This window comes from Marmota flaviventris, chromosome 15 (assembly GCF_047511675.1).
Source record: "Marmota flaviventris isolate mMarFla1 chromosome 15, mMarFla1.hap1, whole genome shotgun sequence".
Taxonomy (NCBI): domain Eukaryota; kingdom Metazoa; phylum Chordata; class Mammalia; order Rodentia; family Sciuridae; genus Marmota; species Marmota flaviventris.
In genome coordinates, this window is record NC_092512.1 from 25530624 (window position 1) to 25553408 (window position 22785).

The window sequence follows — 22785 nt, forward strand, 5'->3', positions numbered from 1 at the left end:
TTTTACCTCTAAATTTTCTTGCATTGTCTCACAAATGAACATTTGGTGGACATCTCATATCTAAACCATGACAGTTACATCAGGGTGATTCCTCTTTATGCTACCCTTTGATTCCTGAGATTTTTACTTTGAATAACCAGTGGCATTAAAAAATAGCAGTCTAGATTCCTTACCTCTCTTCCTATCATATATTTATCATTAATTGATTAATTTAAAATTCAAACTGGAAAAATATGAATATCATAAAAATGAGCTGTGACTAAATCTATTATAAATAGTTTAGACCTTCAAATAAATCAAAACTATAGTATGAAGTTATTTTCTAACTTTAAATTTATAATCTCAGCCTATATAGTTTAATAAAAATGAAAATAAATCCTGAGAATTGAGATTACTTTGTACAGTTGTAAATAGGATGTGTAAATGATTATATAGTGTTGTCCTACCTTATTTTATTTTCTCAACAATTTTTTTTTCTCTTATAGCTCACAGAAAACCCTAAGTCAGTAGGTTCAAATCTTTGGAATATATGATTATTCATAGACATCTTGTTTTCACTGATGATTAAAATAAAAATAATTGAGTTTCATTTTGAAGTAACAAAAATTCAAGTTAAAACATAATTTTTTAAATTGAGGCACATATTTTTCAATAGATCAATATTCAAATCTTAAATGCACAGTTAAGTAAATGTTTTTTTTTACTTAACTGTTATATACAAAATATATATAAACTCATGTAACATACAACCTACTTAATATATGAACATTTTTATCATCCCAGAAAATTTCATTTTATCTCTTTCCAGTAATAGGTATCTCCCCAATAACCACTGTACTTATTTGTTTTGTGTGAATTACTTTAATTCTTTCTAACAGTCATGGAATTTCATTGATATAATAGGCAGTCTTGTGTCTGGTTCTTTTTCATTTAGCATAATATTTTTGAGATTCCTTTACATTGTTATGTGCATCAGCAACTTGTTCCTTTTTGTCCCTCAATAACATTAAATTTTATGAACTATTTTCCTGTTAATGAATATTTGCATTATTTGAAGTATGAGCTATCCTGAATAAAGACTCAAGAATATTAATGAAGAAATATAAATGCCAGGAACAGAATTGCTTGGTCATTGGATAGATCTAGATTTAATTGCATAAAAAAAACTGCCAAAAATTTTTCCAAAGCTGTTTTTCTTATTTTATACTCTACTATTGTTGTATTAGAGTTTGGTTTGCTCCATATCTCTCCCATCATATGAAATTGCTCCCTTTATTTTAGATTTTTAGTTTGTATTTTTGTGATAATTATTATATTGATCATGTGTTTCTTGACCATTTATTTATATACCCTTATGAAGTGTCCATTGAAATAATTTTGCCTATTTTTAATTATATTGATTGATTTGTCTGGATATTATTGAATCATAAGTCTTTATCTTTAGCTCATATCTTTGACAGATACATACAGTGCAACTTTATTATTGCATCTGTAACTTGCTTGTTTACTTCCTTATATTAGTTTTGATGAGTCAAAGTTTTTAACAAAGTACAATTAATTAATAACTCATTTAGTGAGTGCTTTATATGTCATCTGATAAATATTTGTTTACCCAAAGATGAAAAAATTCTACTGTATTTTCTTCTGAAGTTTGAGTGTTAGCCTTTATAATTAGGCCTACACTTTGTCAGGTATGAAGGAGATTAGGCTCATTTTGTTCTCTTCAGGTATTAAAAACTAGATTTTATATATTTTAAGGAGTCCTAGAAATGACAGCTAATACACTGTGTGTCCCAGCTGGCTGCCTTTGGGCATAATTACAATTAAGCATCTTTCAATAAATTTTTTAAAAATGAGTACTTGTTCAAGTTAGAGAAAATGCTATTCTTTCTCTTCGGTTCTATAATAAAATATCTGCACCCAACCTTTACTATGTGACTATTCATGATCTATTTTTATACCTTTTTGACAATAATTATAGAATATACATTATTACCATGGTTATGGTTAAATTTTCTGAACTTTTGTTTTGATCACTCTGTTAAATAGCAATTATTTAACCAGCATTTTTCGCCATTAAGTGAGGGATAAATATGAAATAATTTGTCACAATTTCTTATTTGTTATACAAACTTGCTTGATTCTTGACATAACCAAAGAATTCACAAACCTAAAGGATGTAAACTAGGGATAGTAATGAATGAATAAGCAGCAATCTTTAGCTTTAATTCCCATATATGTAAGGTTTAGACCTTCCTTCAGAAAATATTGGCAGTGTCCCCTCAATGTTCCTGCAAGGTCAGTATAGTTCTTTTCTTACATAATTTATCTTATGTCTCCTTCTTTTTTTTCTTTAGCTTCATGAATTTCCCATCCAAGTTTTTAACACTCATGATACAAATTTTCCTCTTCCTACTTTCTGCTCTTTTCAATGACATACAATCATCCATCTCCTTTCCTGTAGGTATAATAAGGTAGAGAACATCTTCCCCATGAAAATTATTAGAAAATATCTAAATGGCTAATTAGATCATAGAAACAAACAACCACAGGGTATATTTTATGGCAGTGCACTCTGGTGATTTAACTTTCCTTGATGATATTTCTTCTCCTGTCCCTGTCTCTAGGCTGTCATAAAGGTTAGATTGAGAATGATAGAACTCAATCCAATTTGCTGGCTCTGTAGATTTCTCCCTTTGGAGCTGGAAGCAGTCCTTATATCCTAATTATCTTTCTTGCACAACAAAATGTCAGGGAAATGCAGAGGCTTGGCTGCCTGATAGATGGTTTGTGTGTATAGTTGTCTGCAGAAATTGCATATGTGATATAAACAACTATTTATTCAATAAATAAAGTGAAGCAATATTATGTTTTCCTTATGTTTCTGTAATATGAATATTTTTTCAACTCTGGTTTTGGTAATAGCCTTATATAGAAAAGAGCCCAGAAAACAGAAAGGGAATATAGAAAATTTTGTTTTCCTGCAGACAAGTTTTGAAAGATGTTCTATTGTGGTTAGTATCCCCATCCTCAACCTTTAATTTACTGAAGACTTAGTGTGTTGCCATTGGGTACACAAGTGAATTAAGAAAAAAGTCAATTAAATTTTGATGCACCTTAGGCAGTTAATGAGTCTTCCCTTTAGATATCATCACTCACTTTGGAGTATCCACGTTAATGAGTGGATAGATCTCAAGGACAGACACGATTTCTAAAACTTTTTTGTGAACATAAAAGGCTCTTTCAAATCTGAGGAAGGCAAGGATTCAACAGTATACACAACTATCTATTGTTTATACTAGGCATATTGCCAAAAGAATTAAGGCTGTTTTGTGTAAAAAAAAAAAAAAAAAAACACAGACAGACTAAATTAAACCATTAGGGTTGGGGTTAAAACATAGAACAAGAAATGAAAATAAGCAAGTTTTAACTTTTTTCCATGGATTATATTTATTCAATCTTTCACATCAAATCCATGAAAAGATTTATTTCCATTTGCCTGCTTTTAGTAAAAGAGTACTGACTTTCTGAAAGCAAAATGTACATGGTATAATAACTGATTAGAAATATTTCATATGAAAGTCAGTTACACTTCGTAAACTTTCATTATCTGTTCTGTAAAATGGCAGCATCAAAATGCGTATTTGATTGATATATATGTAATAGCCTTATATAGAAATATATATACACATATATAAATAACTATATTATATATACACATTTATGTGTATATAAAATAATCTAAAATTATGGTTATATTAAAAATTGCATGAACCAAACACAGCAATATTATTTAATGTACTTTCAGATAGTATTTTCAAATTTAAAAATTGAAATTATTTCTGGGTGAAATGTAATCATTGAAAAATACTGAACCAAAAAGAAAATTAATATGTAAAACAACAAATAGTCATACTGTATTTGTTGGAATACTAGTATTCACTAACTCAATGCTTTCAAATATATTTTCACATGAATTTCCTATATTCTCTCACATTCTCTTTTGAAATACATTGTATACATAATATTTATTAAGTTTTATACACAAAATGCAGCAGAATAAAATGGGCATCAATTCCATTTCTCTGAGTTTCCATATTCTCACTCTGACAAAAATTTACTATATTAGTATATTAGTCCGCTTTCTGTCACTATAATGAAATATATGTGATCATAAACTTATAATGGGAATAGGTTTATTTCAGGGATGGGAATATAAACTCAGTAGTAGACTAGAAACCATTTGGCTTGTGTAAGTGAGATCCAGTGCTTGATTAATAGCATTACAATTAAAGAAAGAAAGAGAGGAGAGGTTTATTTGTCTCACAGTTTTGGAGGTTCCAGTACAAGATGGTATGGACCCATTGCTTTAGATCTTTGGTAGAAGTATCATATGGAAGGGGTGAGGCACATAGAGCAAACTGCTGACTTTGTAAGCCAGAAACCAAAGAGAGAGAGCAAAAGTAGGGATCCCACAATCTCCCTCAAGAGTATATCCCCAATGACTTAAGGCATGTATGGTCCCACCTCCAAAAGATCCTACCACCTCCCAAAATACCATATTTGGGACTAATTATTTAACACATGGATCTTTGGGGGATATTTATCAAAACCATAGCAGCACAGGAACAAGCATCCCTATGTTGTAACTGTAATTACCCCCACTCATTATTTTTCTAAAACTATAATCATACATAAATTTATCTCTAAGCATCATAATATTTAATTTTTTAAGTTAAGAATGTTTTCAGGGACTTGTTTTTTGACTTAACATATTTCTAAAAGTCATCCATGTTTTGGATATTGGTATGATTCATTCACGGTTATCCACTCATTCATACAACACCTTCATAATGAATACAATGTACTTTATATTCTATTTTTAACACATAGACACTTAGAGTGTTTTTTATGTTGTTATTACAAAGGAAGGTAATAGGGCTGGGGCTCTAGCAAATGCTGAAGCCAAAGGTTCTTCACGTTCAATGCCCACTGCATTTAACAACATAGAGGTCATTTGAAAGTTTTATAAATCATTTTTCCAGCAGCACTGGGAGAAAGAGTCAGATTGAAGTGGATAGGTTCAGGAAAGAGTAGGAGGAAACAAAATGGAAACTGTGAGTATTGACTATCGTTGAAAGAACTTTTGATGTAGAACTACCAAAACGGAGATATAATCTAGAGGGAAATATGGAACTGACAGAAGTTATGTATTTATTTTACATATTATATTTATTGGATAGGAAATAAGAAATAACATTTCGGGCTTGAAGTTTGATTTGTAATAAATTTTTATATTATAATGTATTTTTAAAGAAGTATATTGTAATATATTCTAAAGGCAGACAATATTTTCCCACTTAGTAACATTCTGATATTTTTTGGCACTTTCTCTTGGAGTAAAGGCTCAATAGTTTTGTCATACACCTTCAAAATTACTACAGAAAATAATAATATGCTTTAAACAATGCTGTGCCAGACCAAAATTCATCATCAGATTTCTACCAATGATATGTTTTTTTAACATCAATTGTTTGACTACAAAACCACTGCAACACATTTTTGCTTTTGTTATTATAGTGTAATAAATAGTTATACTGCAAATATTTTTCAAATAAGCAGGAGGAGCAAACAGAATTCCAACTTTAAGTCTACCATAATAATTAAAAATTATAAAATATTCTAGAATAAAAATAAGATGTAAGCAAGAATGCAGAACAAATTCACAAGTCATTTCTGAGACAATTTATTAAAATTCAGTTGGTCATTGTGCATCTCTTATTCATCAAATACACAGATACTCTCCCAAAATATGTATTAAGTATGATTTCGGCTACTATTTTTAGCAGCACTGATTGACTGTGAGCCAGAAGGTCATGTGAATTGTTTTCTAAATGAAAAAGGTTTCCTGCTTTTTATAGATTGTAGCAGTTAATATGAACACAATGAGAAAATATTTGCCAAAACAGTGTTCTTTTCACTCCTATTTTCCTTCAACAAGTTGAGTATAAGTAATGAGCCATGGACATGACCTTTTGATATAGGCAGTAAGTGTACATATTTTCTCTAGGTAAATTTCTGTTTCTTATCTTCTCATTTTTCAGTCTCTCACTCTCTTCTCTGAAATCCTTGTTTACAGCCAAAACTTGAACTCTTCTTTATACATTTTTTACCTTTACTGTCCCCTGGGATTTTATTAAACTTGCTCCCTAATCTCTATGCTCTCCTCCATCATTCCCCACTTTGCTTAATCCATGCTGTCCACAAGAGCGAGGGGCCAACACAAGAATTTCATCTTCTTTGTAGTTCTCTCCTTCAGTCATTGGACAGACAACACAATATGAAAATATTAAGGTTTTTCATTAGATAGTGGGTAGTTACTATAAAAATTCTTGACTAATTCATAATATATACTCAATATAATGCTTGTTGATGGAAAATATATAATCAATTTTTGATGATATTCTGATCTGGTTCTTCTTCTTCGTTAATTTTTATTTAGCTCAATAGTGAAAATTAAATTTTCAAAATGATCATATAAATTTATATCTGAAGGGTTTATAAAATGGGATAAAGTGAATCCCACTGTTTTTACATTGATGACTTCTAATTCTAGAAAAATTTTGATTTATTTAAAATAAGTATTTTAAGAATATACTTAATATAATACTAATATAATGTATATATTCAGTAATATTTGCCTTAGGTCAGATTACTATTAGTGTGAATAAAATAATATTTTTCATCTTCTTAATTTATGTAAATTAAACTTAAACCATCCTTGGGATGACTTAATAGACTAATATATCTTTCATATTTGATTTATTACTGCATCAAATTGGTAGGTAATTTTTTTCACATTTCAGTTTTCCTAGTTCTATGAATTAATTCTAATATGAAATTCCAGAGCTTACTTTGACTTCCAAATAAAATATTTTCAGTCATATAACTGAAAATATACATAAAAAATAGACGTGTGACCAGATTCTGGTTTGCATGTTTACCCTTGAACTAAAACATGGACTAAACTGGTAGAGTCTTGACAGCTAAGCATGCATCTTCTCTAACTTTGTAGCATTTAAGTTCCTAAATTCAGTAATAGCTACATGGAAATTCTTTTTTCCAACTTAATATATGAAGCAAATAAAACATAATTTAATTAAAATATACAAATATCATAGTTAATATAATACAAAATTGTTTTTTAGTCTTTAACATTGATATACTTTCCTTATCACTGCATAGAAGCACAAATGTAAATGACTTTACAATTAATATATTTGAGAATAAGGCTAACATTACTGCCTATCAACCTCCCCTCATCTATAAAATTCTTACTTTTTGGATTGTGTCCCCCAGGAAGCATCAAGAGCCCCCAATTTCATATCCAGGTATTGTCAGGGGTTTTCCCTTTGATATATGTTGGCTGGTTTTATGGTTCCTATGGATCTTGTATTTCTTATCAAAGAAACAGGAAGATCGCCTCTGCCCACTTTTGATATTATGTATATCTGATAGCAGAGCATTAATGGGACACAATCCATAAAGTAAGAATTTTATAGGTTGGGGGGAGGTTGGTAGGCAGTAATGTTAGCCTTATTCTTTAATGATCAATTATTTTGTACATATGGACATTCCTTCTCGAATCTGGTCACACGTCTATTTTCAATGCTATCAATAAAATATTTTATTCAAAAATTGAGGAAAACTTTATTAGTTCTTATCTCTTCCACTTCAACACACATATTTTTCCCAGCTACTAAATTGCGCTGTTTTTATCATTTTTATTTATATACTTATTTTCAATTTGCCTGTAGAAAATTTATTTTTGAATAGCATTGCTTTTGTGTTAGTTTCTTTGATAGGAAGACATTTTACTCTTTTAATACCTAATTCTAAATACCACTCTTCTTCACCTTCATCTTATATCTCAGTTGTGGTGGTAATAGTTTATACCAGCAGAACATGTATTTTGAAGTCAGAAAAACCTTTATTGAATTCTAATTATCTGATTAAATAAAGAGAATGCAGGGAACAAATCATTTAACCACTCTAAACTTTATGGGAAGTAGGAATATAAAAGTAAGAACATACATCTTCAGAGTATTTTTGAACATTAAATGTATAAAATATTGATGCATAGCACAGAAAAATGTTACATAACCATTAATGGTGATAATTTAAAAATCTTGGCTTCTATTATCCTGCATTAATACTTATAGTATTATTCAGTACTTCATTTTCTTTTTCCACAGCCTATAATAAGAATTGCCCTTTGTCAAGGTGAATGTCAATCACATTATAGTTCATATTGTTTTCACAGTTTCTTAAAATTATTGGCAATACAGGTTTTCTGTATTTTCTCTTTTAATTTTTCTTATAATAATCACTAAAATTTAATTTACCACCTCATTGAAGCTACTCAGGGCAAAGTGATCTTCTAATTGTCTGATCCATGGATTAATTTTTAAGCTCTCACATACCTTCCAATGTCAGAATAATTTTGATAAACTGGTGAACTCATTAAAAATTTAGCCATACTAATTGAGAGTCCTCACAGAAGAGCAAAAGAAACATGGATTTACTTTCTGACTTTGTTATTTACTAATGATGTGGTTTTTAACAAGAAATTTATCTTCTCAGGCCTTTGGTTTCTTCATTTTAAAAATGGGATAATAAAAACAAAGTCACAAGTAGTCATACAGGTCATGGGAAATAATGAGAATGTATGTTAAACATTTAATTCACACTAGACACTTTGTAACTGTTAACATTTAACATCATTTCATTAGCTAAAATAGTTTTTCTTATTTCACATCAAAACTGTCAAAAATAACTTCATTTATAAAAATATTTTAATTTTGAAATCATGGTTAATTTTCTGTTTTAAGTAGTTTGACTGCCCTTGCTCACTAAAATTACATTAATCCAGATATATATATATATATATATATATATATATATAATAACATAATTAATTATAGTAAGAAGGAGTATCTAATGGCTCAGAGTACCATGAGCTTATATCTAAACATTATTCAGCAATAATATAAGGACTATATACATATAACTATAGTTTCAATGAGTCTGACATGGTGGTGCATGCCTGTAATTCCAGCAATTTAGGAGGCTGCAACAGGAGGATTACAACTTTGAGGTCAGCCTCAGCAATTTAGTGAGGCATTAAGCAACTTATTGAGACCCTGTCTCAAAATAAAAATAATAATAATAAAAACAAGAGCTGGAAACGTAGCTAAGTGGTAAAGTGCCCCTGGATTAAATCCCCAGTTCCAAGGGGGAAAATAAGAATTAGTTTAATGAAGATAGCATACCACATTTGGAAAATATATATTTACCTAAGAAAAATAACATTTAAACTAATCCTATTTTATGATCTACAAGATAAGTGCCCAGTTAACTGAAAATGAGAGTAATGTATTTGTCTATTAATTTAATTTAATTTAATTTTTCATATCTTCTTCTTCCTACACTTTTGTGGAAAAAGATGAGAAAATCGCTTTCTATGAGTAGTCACCTTCCTTGATTGTTTTTTCAGGATACAACTAGAAAAACAAATAAATGAAATTTAATGTAGGAACCAGTAGAGAGAAAAGCATGCAAAAGAGGAAGAAGAAGAAATCTAGATGTTACTTAAATCAGAAAGGAAATAAGACCAGCGAAAAAGACAAATGGTTGTCCCAAAATATAGAATACATTGACTTCTGTGCCACATACCATCTTATTACCAAGCAAGTGGGTGGCACCTACCAGAAACCGGAGCTTATGTGGCTGCCCACCTGTGGCAGATGCTTATCCCACAGGCAGTAACCATGTAGCCACTACTAGAACCACCTAGGAAAGACTGCTTCCACCAAAGCAGAAATCAACAAAGCCAAGCAGTCACTCCACAGTTGCCAGCAGCAAATGAAGATAAAGAAAGAGTAATGACTTCTCACTACTCTTCAATTTCTGATCTTTCAGTTTAGATTTTGGGTATGTTTGTAATGCTGATCAGGCATTGAAGTAATGGTATCAAATAATGATCCGGTAGACAGGTGTGGGGGTCAGATAGGATTAAACGTTTCACCATTTGGGTGATAGCTATTATGATATTAAGAATTATATTTCTTAGTTGAAATAGTGAACTCCTATCTCTGTCCACGTGCACTTATATGTTAATTTAAAGTATCCAGGTAGAGGGAAGATGCCACAGAGTTGTAAAGATCTATCATTGGAACAAAACGATGACAAGTGTTTTCAAGGATAAGTATGTGTGTGTGTGTGTGTGTGTGTGTGTGTGTGTGTGTGTGCTCATTGTAGATTGAACTCAAGATCTCACACATTGCTACGCACATGCTCTCCTATGGGGGAATAATTTCAACCACCTCCAGAAAATTTTCAACAAGACATAAAAGCACGACGTCTGCTGGAACAGATTTTTACTTTTATGTTTGGCCATTATAAAAACTAAAGTCTTTTTTTTTTTTTTTTACTCACTTACTGTCTCCTTGTTTCCCACATCCCCTCCTTATATTTTCTTCTTTTTCTATTAATCTAAGCAGTAGTTCATTTTATATTTCCTCAAATTTACTTAAGCATGATGTCTGACTACCATTAATATAATTATTATATTTAACACCATGAAATTTCATACCGTACCTCAAAGTACATTTTTGTCACTTTAACAAGCATATTCCAATCCAAAACTACAAAAGCAGTTAATAATTAAGTGTATATATGAAGTTCATTCTTTTATCTATTCTTGAGTATTAATGAAAGTAATTGACTGAAGTTTCCCACATTTGTCCAAAGAGTTACAATTTTTCTTTATGGTATTTAGTTGCCAAATATGCCCATCAGCTTAAAGTTTATGAACATGCTTCTGCTTTTTGTTTCATGTATACTGTTGTTAACCTAATAATAAACATTACACTATTGGGGCTGGGGTTGTGGCTCAGTGGTAGAGCACTTGCCTCACATGCGTGAGGCCCTGGGTTCCATCCTCAGCACCACATAAGAATAAATAAATAAAAATGAAGATATTGTGTCCATTTACAACTACAAAAATATTATTAAAAATTATACTATTGAATTTTTTCTCAACATTTAGAAAAGAATACTGATACAATTTCAATTATTTTTGTACTTATGAAAATAATTGTTTAAAATGCTTGCCAGTGTCTTCTCTTTGGGGAATCCAAGAGCTTATAAATTCAATGGTTTTTCTTTGTTTCTCATTTCACTCTTTATAAGAATAAACCATTTCTATGATTTTTATGTTATTCTATTTGGGTGCAAAACTACATCGAAATTTCAGAATTATATAGCCCCACAAGAAATAGAAAGGATTATTACATTATAATGTAAAAATATAAAAATCCTTTTAATGAAAATATTAATTAATTATCTAGTCCACATGAATATTAATAAATAAAGAAATGCTAATTACTAAACCAGCTGAATATTTTGCTTAAAAGATTAACTAACAAAGTTAGATTATCATTCTAACTTTGTTGTTGACATGTAAGTAGAAACACCTTGAAAAATGAGAATGTAAATAAGTAGTTTTTTATTATTTCTTAAATTTCACTATAAATAGTCATTTATATCTGTCTATTTGTATTTATTTTATTTGCTTTAGATTTTTCACATTAGAAGAAACACTTACTGCAAACAAAATTTACTCAATTCTTCCTTTAGAGATGATGGTACAACACATTGGGTACAGATGATTCATTTTTTCCTGTTGCACCTTATAGTATCTGATCCTTTAGTGGCTATTAGGAAAGGCATAGACATCTTTGGTTCTCAGGGCCATTTTATGTATTTGTTTGTTTTCCCAGCGTTTTAACTAAATATTTCCAACAGATACCCAAATTAGTAAAAGAAGAAAAATACAGATATATGACTATCCATTTGCCTTACAGAAAGTATCAAGTACTTTTTATTTCTTCTATATAGTGTTCTTTTCACATGGGGATTTCATGAATTTATTAAAGAAATACAGGATTCTTAAATGACCTTTCTTCACTTCAATGATGAAAATAAAATTGGCATTAATTCTCCTTCTGTGTTTTTATCATAGCTATGGAAATGTTAAGTAAATTGAATTTTTCTGATGGGGAATTGCTTCATTCTAAGCATTTCAATGCTAATAAATAATACCAACACATAGAGATGTACTACAGGAGATTTTCATGTTTAAAGCAGATAAAAAGACATAGTACAATATTGTGAAATGTCAAATTCTATATGTTTTATGAAATTAAAATGTATATGTTATAGTTCATTAAAATACCATTGAAATGGCATTTTACATGTTAGCAAATATCTCAAAAGCATTTATAGGAATGTTAAAAAATGTAACTTCAAATTATGTGAAGACCATACCTCTAAAATAAAATATTTTACATCATAACATAATTAATATGCCAATGTTTATTGAACTTAATCATCATCAGTATTGTGAAGTGGGAAACTTTAAAATTATTTCATCTAAATTGTATAAAAGTTTAATTTTTAAAAAATACCTCAAATAGAGTAAAATAATTCATATTATCATAACAAGTAATTTATTTTGTATCAAGTTGTCCAATTTAAAATTATTTGAATATGACCTATAATTATTATTTTAAAACAGATTAAATGAATGAGTTTGAATTTTACAGAAAAAAATGATCAGTTGATAACACTAATTCATAAACATTGACTAAATTCACCAATCAAATAGATAGATGACTGTACATGTTTTATGTCACTGCACTGTCATATTAAAAATTTTTATACTGTACTTAATTAAAGAAAGATTATAATTGAATTTAACCTAAAATTCTAAGAAAAGAGGTTTTTGAGATGCTATAACATATACCAGTTGTAGGAAGAGAAGCATCTGTGCACATATAAGTATGCACACACACAACTAATCATTTCAAATGGCAGTGATGATAATCTTATAAGGAAGTGGTATCCGCACAATGAATATAACTAGTGTATTGTGTATCTTGTAAGCATAATTATAATGCCCTCAATTACATCTATCTGATAATTTTGAAAACAAAATATTGACTTAAAATAGAATAAAAAGTATTCTGGAACTGGGGATGTAGCTCAATAGTAATATGTGTAGGTCTCTGGTTTTCTACTAGAAGAAAAAAAACATCTGGAAAATTACAATCATCACTCTCACAAATTTTAGCGTGTCTATATGAAACTGTATGGTATCCTCATGAAAAATCTTTTGTCATTGCCAGGTGTGGTAGCACACTCCTGTAATCCCAGTGGCTCAGGAGGCAGAGACAGGAGGATCATAAATTGAAAGCTAGTCTCAGCAATTAAGCAAGGCCTTAAAGCAACTTAGTGAGACCCTGTCTCTAAAATCCCTGTTAGAAAAAAAAAATCAAACATAAAGCTTGATTCAAAGTAATTTATTTTAGCAATAAGTATTTATTCTAATGTGAAAAATATAAAGCAAATAATTACCAATAGACCAATGCCAATGACTATTTGTAGTGAAAATTTTAAGATACTTATTTACATTCTCATTTTTAAGGTGTTTCTATTTATATGTCATGAACAAAGTTAAAATGATAGCATAATCCAAAGAAAACATCTGGCTTTTGGTTTTTTGAGATAGACTTATTTCACTTAGTATGATATTTCACCATTTACCTGCAATTGCCATGATTTCTTTCTTCTTTAAGGCTGAGTAATATTTCATTGTATATGTATAAACATTTTCTTTATCCATTCATATGTTAAAGGATATCTCCGTTGGTTTCATAGTTTGGCTATTACATATTGAGCTGCTATAAACATTGATGTGGCTCTGACACTATAGTATGCTGATTTTAAGTCCTTAAATGGTGGTTCCATTCCAAGCTTCTGAAGAATCTCCATACTGTTACAGAGTGATTGCACCAATTTGCAGTTCCACTAGCAATATAAGAGTGTTTCCTTTTCCTACACATCTTTGTCAACTTTTATCATTACTTGATAATTGCCATTCTGCCTGGAGTGAGATGGAATCTTTGTTTTGATTTGCATTTCTCCAATTGCTAGAGATGTTGAACATTATTTCATATATTTGTTGATCAATTGTATTTCTTCTTCTTCTGTGAAGTTTCTGTTCAGTTCCTTTGCCCATTTATTGATTGGATTATTGGGTTTTTTTTTTTTTTTTTTTTTGCATGTAAAGGGTGGGGAAGGGAGGGGATACAGGGATAGGAAGGATAATGGAATGGGTCAGACTGGTGTAATTCCATATCATGAACAACCAGAAGAATGAGAAGTTATAGTCCATATATGTATGATGTGTCCAAAGGCATTCTACTGTTATGTATAAGTAATTAAAATCAATAATAAAAATCAATAATAAAATAATAGCACAATCTTTTAAGCAAAATATGCAGCAGGTTTAGTAATTAGCATTTCTTTACCTTATTACTGTTCATGTGGTCTAGGTATTGTATTATTATTTTCAATAAAAAAAATTTATATTTTTTATATTATAATTATCCTCAATTTATTAAGGGGCCTATATAATTGCACTGAAGGAGAATAATATAGAAATTGTAGAAATAGTTTATTCTTACATAGTGTGAAATGAGAACAAAAAAATCTATGCTCTGTTTTTATGCAATATAATACTTCTTAATTCATATTTTACATATCTAAGTACACAAATCTGTTGAGTAGCATAGAATCTCAAAACCTTTCTATATTTTTTAGTTTAAATATTACATTTTCATAATTAGTCTGCCTCATATACATTAGATACATTATGAATTATGTAATGACATAGGTTATATGGATAAATCCTTTAAAGTTTGGAAAAAGTGAACAAAATTTACACTTCTAGTGTATACACATTTTAAATGCATAGATTAATTAAAACAAACTGTGCTGCATTTATACAAGCATTATTTCAAATAATACTCTAAAAAGGACTCTGGGATAATTCCTACTATCAACTTTGTCTTATTCCTAGTTTATTATGATGAAGTCACCACTTGCTCAATATCAAATTCCTATTAAGTAAGTAATAACATTTTTTTACAATTATATATGCCAGGATTCAAGGTCATGGTTTTCAACATAACTGTCTCTCAAAATCTTCAAACATTAGAAAGATGTTTATTAACAGGTGTAAATGCAAGGTGAGGACACTTAAAAACAGATTCAAATGTCTGACAATTAATTAATTGCCCAGTATAACTTCCCTTATTTTGAGTGTTCTCAGAAGTTCAACTACTGAAAATTATGGTCACTTGTATTCTTAAAGATAAATTACTCCATGAATAAAAAAAATGAAAGAAAGGAAAATGAGACATTAATGTGGTTTTGAAGAATTCACAGAAGAAAGTAAAGGGATTGAAATGCTTTCTTTTTGAACAAATGGTTTGGCTCTATATTTCATAGATCCAGATATAATGTTAACCTTGAAAACCAAAAACCAATGACTGGAAAGAATGATTTATGATAGCAGGGTACCTCTAGATATAATGAGATAACGGTATTCTCAATTTCTGTTTTTAAAATAAGGAAAGGTTTTCTCCATGGCATAATGGTTTTATAGTCTATGGAAGGAATGAAGGACAGAAACAGGGAGTGAGTGAGGGAAGGAAGAAAGGAAATATTTCAAATAGGAACATATTTAATTAAAAAATTCTAAGCTTAAGACTAGGACATGAAGTTTAGGGAGAACCTTCTCTAACTTCCAGGAAATCAGGAGTTTGAAGGAATTGGGAAGAAAAAAAAAAAAAAAACACCACTAATGAGCTCATTTCTTTGCATAACCAAAATGGTGGTTTTGAATAAAATATCTGGTAATAAAATGGGAAACAAAATCAGCTTTAACCCTGAAAAAGCCCCTGCACCTACTCATGAAGACATACCAATGGCTTATACTTGTATTCACATCCTAAAAGTTATGAAAGTGTCTTCATTGGTATAATCTAATGGGGAATACTGTTGGTAATGAAAGTTATTCTGGCAAAAGAAGCTTCAACACCATATGGAGAAAGGAGTGGAAATGAATACTGGTTGCCTACCTTTCTGTCTTTATTTATAATAAAGCTATCTACCCCAATATCTATCAAAATCCACTTCTATACCTCCACTTTTATATCAACATCTATACCCAGCACATGTTTCTAATGTGATGAACTCAACTTTCCCACACAAGATGCTTTTTCTGGGATTTCATAATCATGCATCACTTCTTGACAAGTCTTGAAATGCATCAATATGTGATTTTGTCATTATGTAAACATCATAGAGTAGTACTTCGAGAAACTTGGATGGTATGCCTACTATACATCAGGCTACTGGTTTATAGTCTGTTAACATACTAAATATTGTAGGCAAATATAACACAGTAATATCACGAGGCAATAGAAACTTTTTAGAGCCATTATAATCTTATAGGACCACTGTCATATATGCTGTCTATCTTAACCAAAATGTCATTATGTGGCTCATTCTTGTATTTTATAGAATCTTCAGCTCAAGATCACTTTTTCTCAACAAATAACATGTATAATTATTCAAATATTGCAACAGCTATATTTTTCCTTGATACTACTACTCCTGATACCTTGACATAACCATGAATTATTATAGTGTACTTCATGCTCCCATGTATTAATAGGTATGCATGATTTATTCTCTGCAGATAAACAATACTTTACATAACAGCTTCTTCCCATGTTTTTCCCATTCAGTTTGAAATTAAATAGGTTAATGTTGTGTTTCAGCAGAGAATTCCTTGTAAATCCCTGCCTTAATTTTTAAGAGATGTCAAACCAAAGTACAATAAGATAATACATATTCAAAAATATTATTGTGAATAATGAGCAATCACTGTGAGAATGTTGGTGTTATAATACAATTTATTTTAGCACTAGCATGCCACAGAATGTAGAGGAAAGAGCAATGGATTTTTAGTTATAGCACTAATAATCTAACATTTAATGACTATTTTGGGGAGTCTAGAAATTACATAAGGCTATGTAACATAATTTTTTAAATTTAACATTTAAATTTAAATTTAATTCAGATATGAGAATCTGAGTGTTTTCTATTAAGCCAGATATTAGAGTCACAAAAATACAATTCAATGCATTTTTCTCACTTTTGTTTTTGACATAGTTATTTCTTATTAAAATATCATTTATTTCAACATGTCATGGACTTATTCTGGATATTTATGAATGAAGCAATAAGTTCAGACTATTTTTTTCTGCTTTAAGTTTAATAGGGTAATGTTGATAGTCTATAAAATTTCTTTGGGGTTATCAATAATTTTTTAGAATGTAAGAAGACCTCAGAAAAACAAACTTGAGGAAAACAAATATAGCAATTAAAATATATAGTAATTTCAGTATGAATTAATCCTACCTATATAGTATTAGGCAAAAAGCAGATATGTTAAAAATAGTATAATTTAATAGTATATAATTTTTATTTACATTTTAATAAGTAAAATAACTTAACAATTAGAAATTTAAAAAATGTTAAAAAATCCAAATACAATTCATGTAAAAGTCAAAACTTTTATTTTTATTAGCTTTCAGAAAATTTAGATCTCATGTATATACATTTTTCTTTTAATATTTCTGTTGAACACTATAAAAACTTTCAATTGTAAAGCACTTTTCATATAATTCAAACTTGTATCTATATGCAATAAATTATTAGGAAAATAGGTACCACTATAGGCAAAAATATAATGAGAATATTTGTTATATAAATATGTGAAGTATTAACCCATGTCTAATTTTCAGGTATTCACTTAAAATACATTTACTTTAATTTTAGGATAAAGTGTAAAAGCAAAATCACTTTTTATTTGTAGGTATTTCAGTTTCAAGATTTTATACTTAGATCACATCTTCCTTCATTCTAAAATTTAAATATTTTCCATCTCCCTTCTTTTTCTCCATATATAGATACATACATAGATAAATAGATATAGATATATAGCAATTAATATAATTCTAAACCATTAGAATAACTCACTTGACAAAAATTTCTTCTAAATGCTCTGTTGTTAAAATTAATGACATAAAATGCGAGTATATATTCTCTTAATTCCTCATTTCCAAATTTTGGATTAATCAAGATTTTCATACAGATGATATATGTGATAGATTTTTAAATATCAACACACACATATGTACATACATTAATCTATTTTCATATATACTTATAATGATTACTTTTGATGAGTGTCTTCTAAATGTAATGTCATAAATACACCTATATATTTTTACATAAAGTTTCTGTGTTTAATTACATGGCTGTTAATTCTCCTTATATTCTATTAGATAAAATGCCTATGTCACTGACAATTAATTCAATTTTGTTTTTAGGTTAACAGGATTCCATCTGCCACCACCAGTGACAAGTACCAAATCTGTGTTCTCACTACGTTTGACCAGTGATTTTGCGGTTAGCGCACATGGGTTTAAAGTATATTATGAAGGTAAGTGATGATAATATAAAAGGAACCACTTCCCAGTTTAATGTAGCCAAAACCAGAACTCTTCAAGAGTATCAGTGGAAGAAGAATCAACGTGAAGGAGAAAGAATTCATATGGTTATCTCTAATATTGTCACAAGATTCACTTTCATTAATGCTAAATATAGTTAGTGGACTTTGCTGTTTCATATCACTCACTGTGCCTAAACATAGGAACATCTTGACCTTGAATTTTCTTCAGCTATGAGACCATGAATTACTACAGGGTTAGGCAGTAACAGAAAGGAGTGGAATGTGAAAGTGAAAGGAACTTAGACCTGATTTGTGATCCAGGTATCATAGAGATTACCTTATTCTTTGCTGTGCTGTGTCTCTCATAAAACTAAGCTCATAAAACTAAAGTTGTTTTTTATCCTTTTCCCCTGGAAGTTTAGTACAAGCTTCTTTGGCATTGAAACTTGACCTGAACTGGTTGAAACCCATTTATAGTCTTTATTTATGTCTCTTAATATAGACACTGACATGTTTCATTATGGAAATAACATTTGATGATGGAGTGGTGTCCCAGGCTGTGCTGAGGGTGTTAAAATATACAGAATCTACAACTTTTTATATGTGGAAAATTCTAATGGCAAAAAAATCTGTTCCTAAAGGCTTCAGATAATGGACTTTTAATTTTTTTCTGTATGTGATTTACTGATAAATTTTACATTTAATTTAGGAAAAAAGCCTTGCTTAATCCCAGTGACATTATATCAAATTTCCACTCATCTCTCCAGGACCATATAATCAAAATTCACATCACCAAACCTAACAATACCATAAAGAGACATACAAATATAATGGAAGGTGCAGTTACTTAGTAACTCTTAATTTTTTGTTTTCCCCTTTATTTGGTATGCTGAGGATTAAAGTGCCCCAGCTCAGGAGCAGTTACTTAAAGCACATAATTTAAAATACAGTCCATTTAATGGTCACATTCGAAAATAATCATAAATTAAATATAAATGTTACAGTGTAAATTGTAACATTGTGCATCTGGGGACAGTTATAAACTAAGTCTCATTTTATGTAGTAATATATTTCTCATTAGAAAATACACACTTTCCTAAATAATTGCAGAAAATATTTCTCAATTTAACATTGCAAATAATGTCATGGACAGTAGTTTTGAACGCTATTTTGTGCCTAGTACATGTATAATTTAGTCTACGAGGGGAGGATATGTTCTGAGTTACTTTCTCCATTATGATAATAATGACTATTAATTTTCTAAGGTGTTTTCACAATAGTTGAGTAATTATTTTAAGGTTGGCAACTTAATTCATACATACTCATCATTATAACCACAAAGGTTTAAGTGTAATTTTGGCAATACTGAAGAAGTTAGTAATTTAATAATTTTCTACTAAGTGCTGTTTAGTAGAAAACTTGTATTCATTAAAATATAATGATAATTTAGGCTAGTTTATTCATTTGGAAAGCACTAAGTATATTGAAAATTTAGTAGCATGGCATATGAATCATGATGTCAGCATGTTTTCTGGTTTGGCTGTCATGTGTCATAAATTCATATTCAAACATATTTTTTAGCTCCCTATTGTTACTAACATAAACAATATTAAATGTCTGCCTATCCATTATGCTTTAGGGGAAATGGGTTTATATATTTTCATAAAATTTAAATGTATGTTTGGGATGTCCTAGCTTTAAATATAGGATACTAGCCAACCAGCTATTGAGGAATTGGCCAGCATGCCACAGAATTATAAGATATCGGGTTCTGATATATATATTTTATCATATATATTAGGTTTATGTTGCTGCAAAAAAAAAAAAAAAAAACTACTCCAAATTTAGAAGCTCAGCAGGCATGGTAGCACACACCTGTAATTCCACCTGCTCAGGAGGCTGAAGCAGCATGTTTACAAGTTCAAGTTCAAAGCCAGCCTCAGTGACTTAGTGAGGCCCTAAGCAACTAAGGGACACCCTGTCTCCAAAAAAAAAGGGGTGGGGCTGGGGCTGGAGATATGGCTCAGTGGTTAAGCACCATTGGGTTCAATCTGTGATACAAAAAGAAAAAAGAAGTTCAAGATAAACAGCATATATAATAATTCTGTAAGTGAAAATCTTAGTGGTTTCTGCTAGATTATTTTATCAGTGTCTCATAAAGTCATAATAAAAATGTCAATAGTGTAAGCCCTTATCAGAATGCTTATATATCCTATTTCCTAGCTCATTCTGGTGGTTGGCAGCATCTAGTTCTTCACAGTTATAGTACTGACATCCTTCTTTCCTGCTATCTATCACCTGGAGCCCACCCATAGCTCCTACAGGTCTCTTCTGTGTCCATGATCCCTGCATATCTGAGAACCAGCAACTAGTTGGTCCTTCTGAGAATGATATCTCTGATTTTTCTTTGTAAAGCGTCTGTACTTCAAGTACTTTCTTCCTTCCCACACCTCTAACTCCAGGTAGAGATCTGTTGGTTTTAAGGATCCATGTGTTTAGCATGTCCCCATCTAAATAATAGAGGTTAATCTTCCTATCTTAAAGTTTTCAACCTTAATTATGTCTGCAAAATCCCTTTTTCAATGTAAGTTGACATATGTTCCATAAATTATCTTTTTTGGGGGGCTCTGGAGAAGGGTTGTCATTGGCCTACTGCATCATGTGCAAATGTGCAAATCTATATAAAAAATTCCAGCAGAAGTAGCTACACACTTACTAAGGCTTTATCCTTGGGTATTAGAATACATGAGGTTTCTATTTATCAGTGATGTTATGATTTCTCAAATTCCAACATTGGACTGCATGTATCATATTCATCTGAAGAATATACTGAAAAGTAGACAATAGATTTCTCATGTATCCTGAATCCAATCCTATAGTGCAACCCAGAACTATGCATCATAATAAGAAACTACTGATTCTTAGGTTTCTGAAAAGTATAAGTTCTATGTAGCTATCTTCCTATCCCTAGAAGAGATTAAGACAAACCCAACCAATCTGTTATACAAAGAAGATAACTAAGGAAATATCTATTGAATCAGTATCACTATAAAGATATTTATTATGGACAAAATATTTAATTTAACTAAACTTCATTTTCTCATCTACAATATTGAAGTAATAACTCTCCTTACTTCGTGTGTGTGTGTATGTGTGTATTTCTGCATGTGATTAATGATTTAATGTTTCAAATATGACAGGTCTTTGAGAAAAATATAAGTTATTCTCACTTAAGGTCCTGTGCTGTAAATTCTATGGAATCTTTGATTTAAAGATAACTTCGTACACTGAAGTTAATTAAACTTGCAGAAGAACAGGAAAACTAAGAATCTGCTTGTACTTATTTGCTGTCAGCACTATGATGAAAGACCACTGTGTATTCTAATTGCAAATCAATACTTTTATCAAGTACAAAATAATGCAATTAAATATTGTACCAATGTCAATTTGCTTAAGTTTTTACATGTTTACTCTTGATTTCTATTGTTATTTCATAGTGTACCAATAAGAAAATTTTCACACAAGCACATTGATCCATGTACCAGTTCTTACTTTTCCCTCCTTAAATGATTGTTATCCATAATGAACCATATATTTTCTCTTTTTGTAAGACAATAAAGAGCAATTCACAATATTGTTTTAAATTACTTTTCTGTGTACCCCATTATGCAATAAATTTCTCTTTTCAGGTATTTTTTTTCATGTGAAATTTCACATAATATTCATTGATAGCAAATATCAGTATATTGATAACCCCTAGGGATTTTTTTCTTACTAATTTAGGAATCACTTATTGTGGAAATAAAGTACAAAGTACTTGGACTATATTTTAATTATTACATACTATACAAAATGATTATCTTATGCCTGATATAATGTATAATTCCAGTATATATCAGTTAAGCAACTTTAATTAATAGGAACAGACTTAAAATAAATAAGAACATAGTCTTAAAAATCACTTGAAACACATAGCAATTGTATCATGGTGATTGTTGCATGTGCCATTAAGCAATGCTTATGACATATAACATAGTAATAACAAAATGCTCACCTTCAACAAATTTGCTATTAAGATATTATTTTCACATTTAACTCAGAAACAAAAATTTGGCTAACAATGCTACTATTACATAATACTTTTTTGGTATATACTAATCACAGTGATTTCACACACACTCTCCCAAACTAGAAAATTATATAAAAATTGTAATAACCAAGAATATTTAAAAGTAGTTACCTGAGTTTGAAATTTTTATTTAAATGTCCTGGAGTTATAGCCTATATACATT

The 22785-nt window shown here is 29.9% G+C and overlaps 1 protein-coding gene across 3 annotated transcripts in view; it reads left to right on the plus strand.

The window, feature by feature from the left end:
• Csmd3 (CUB and Sushi multiple domains 3) overlaps positions 1–22785 on the plus strand; it is a 1133871-nt gene that overhangs the window by 133189 nt on the left and 977897 nt on the right. For all 3 annotated transcript variants that reach the window (XM_027947308.2, XM_027947313.2, XM_027947317.2), the window contains exon 3: positions 18372–18484. In XM_027947308.2, coding sequence (XP_027803109.2) covers positions 18372–18484 — 113 coding nt within the window. The remainder of the gene's footprint in view (positions 1–18371; positions 18485–22785) is intronic.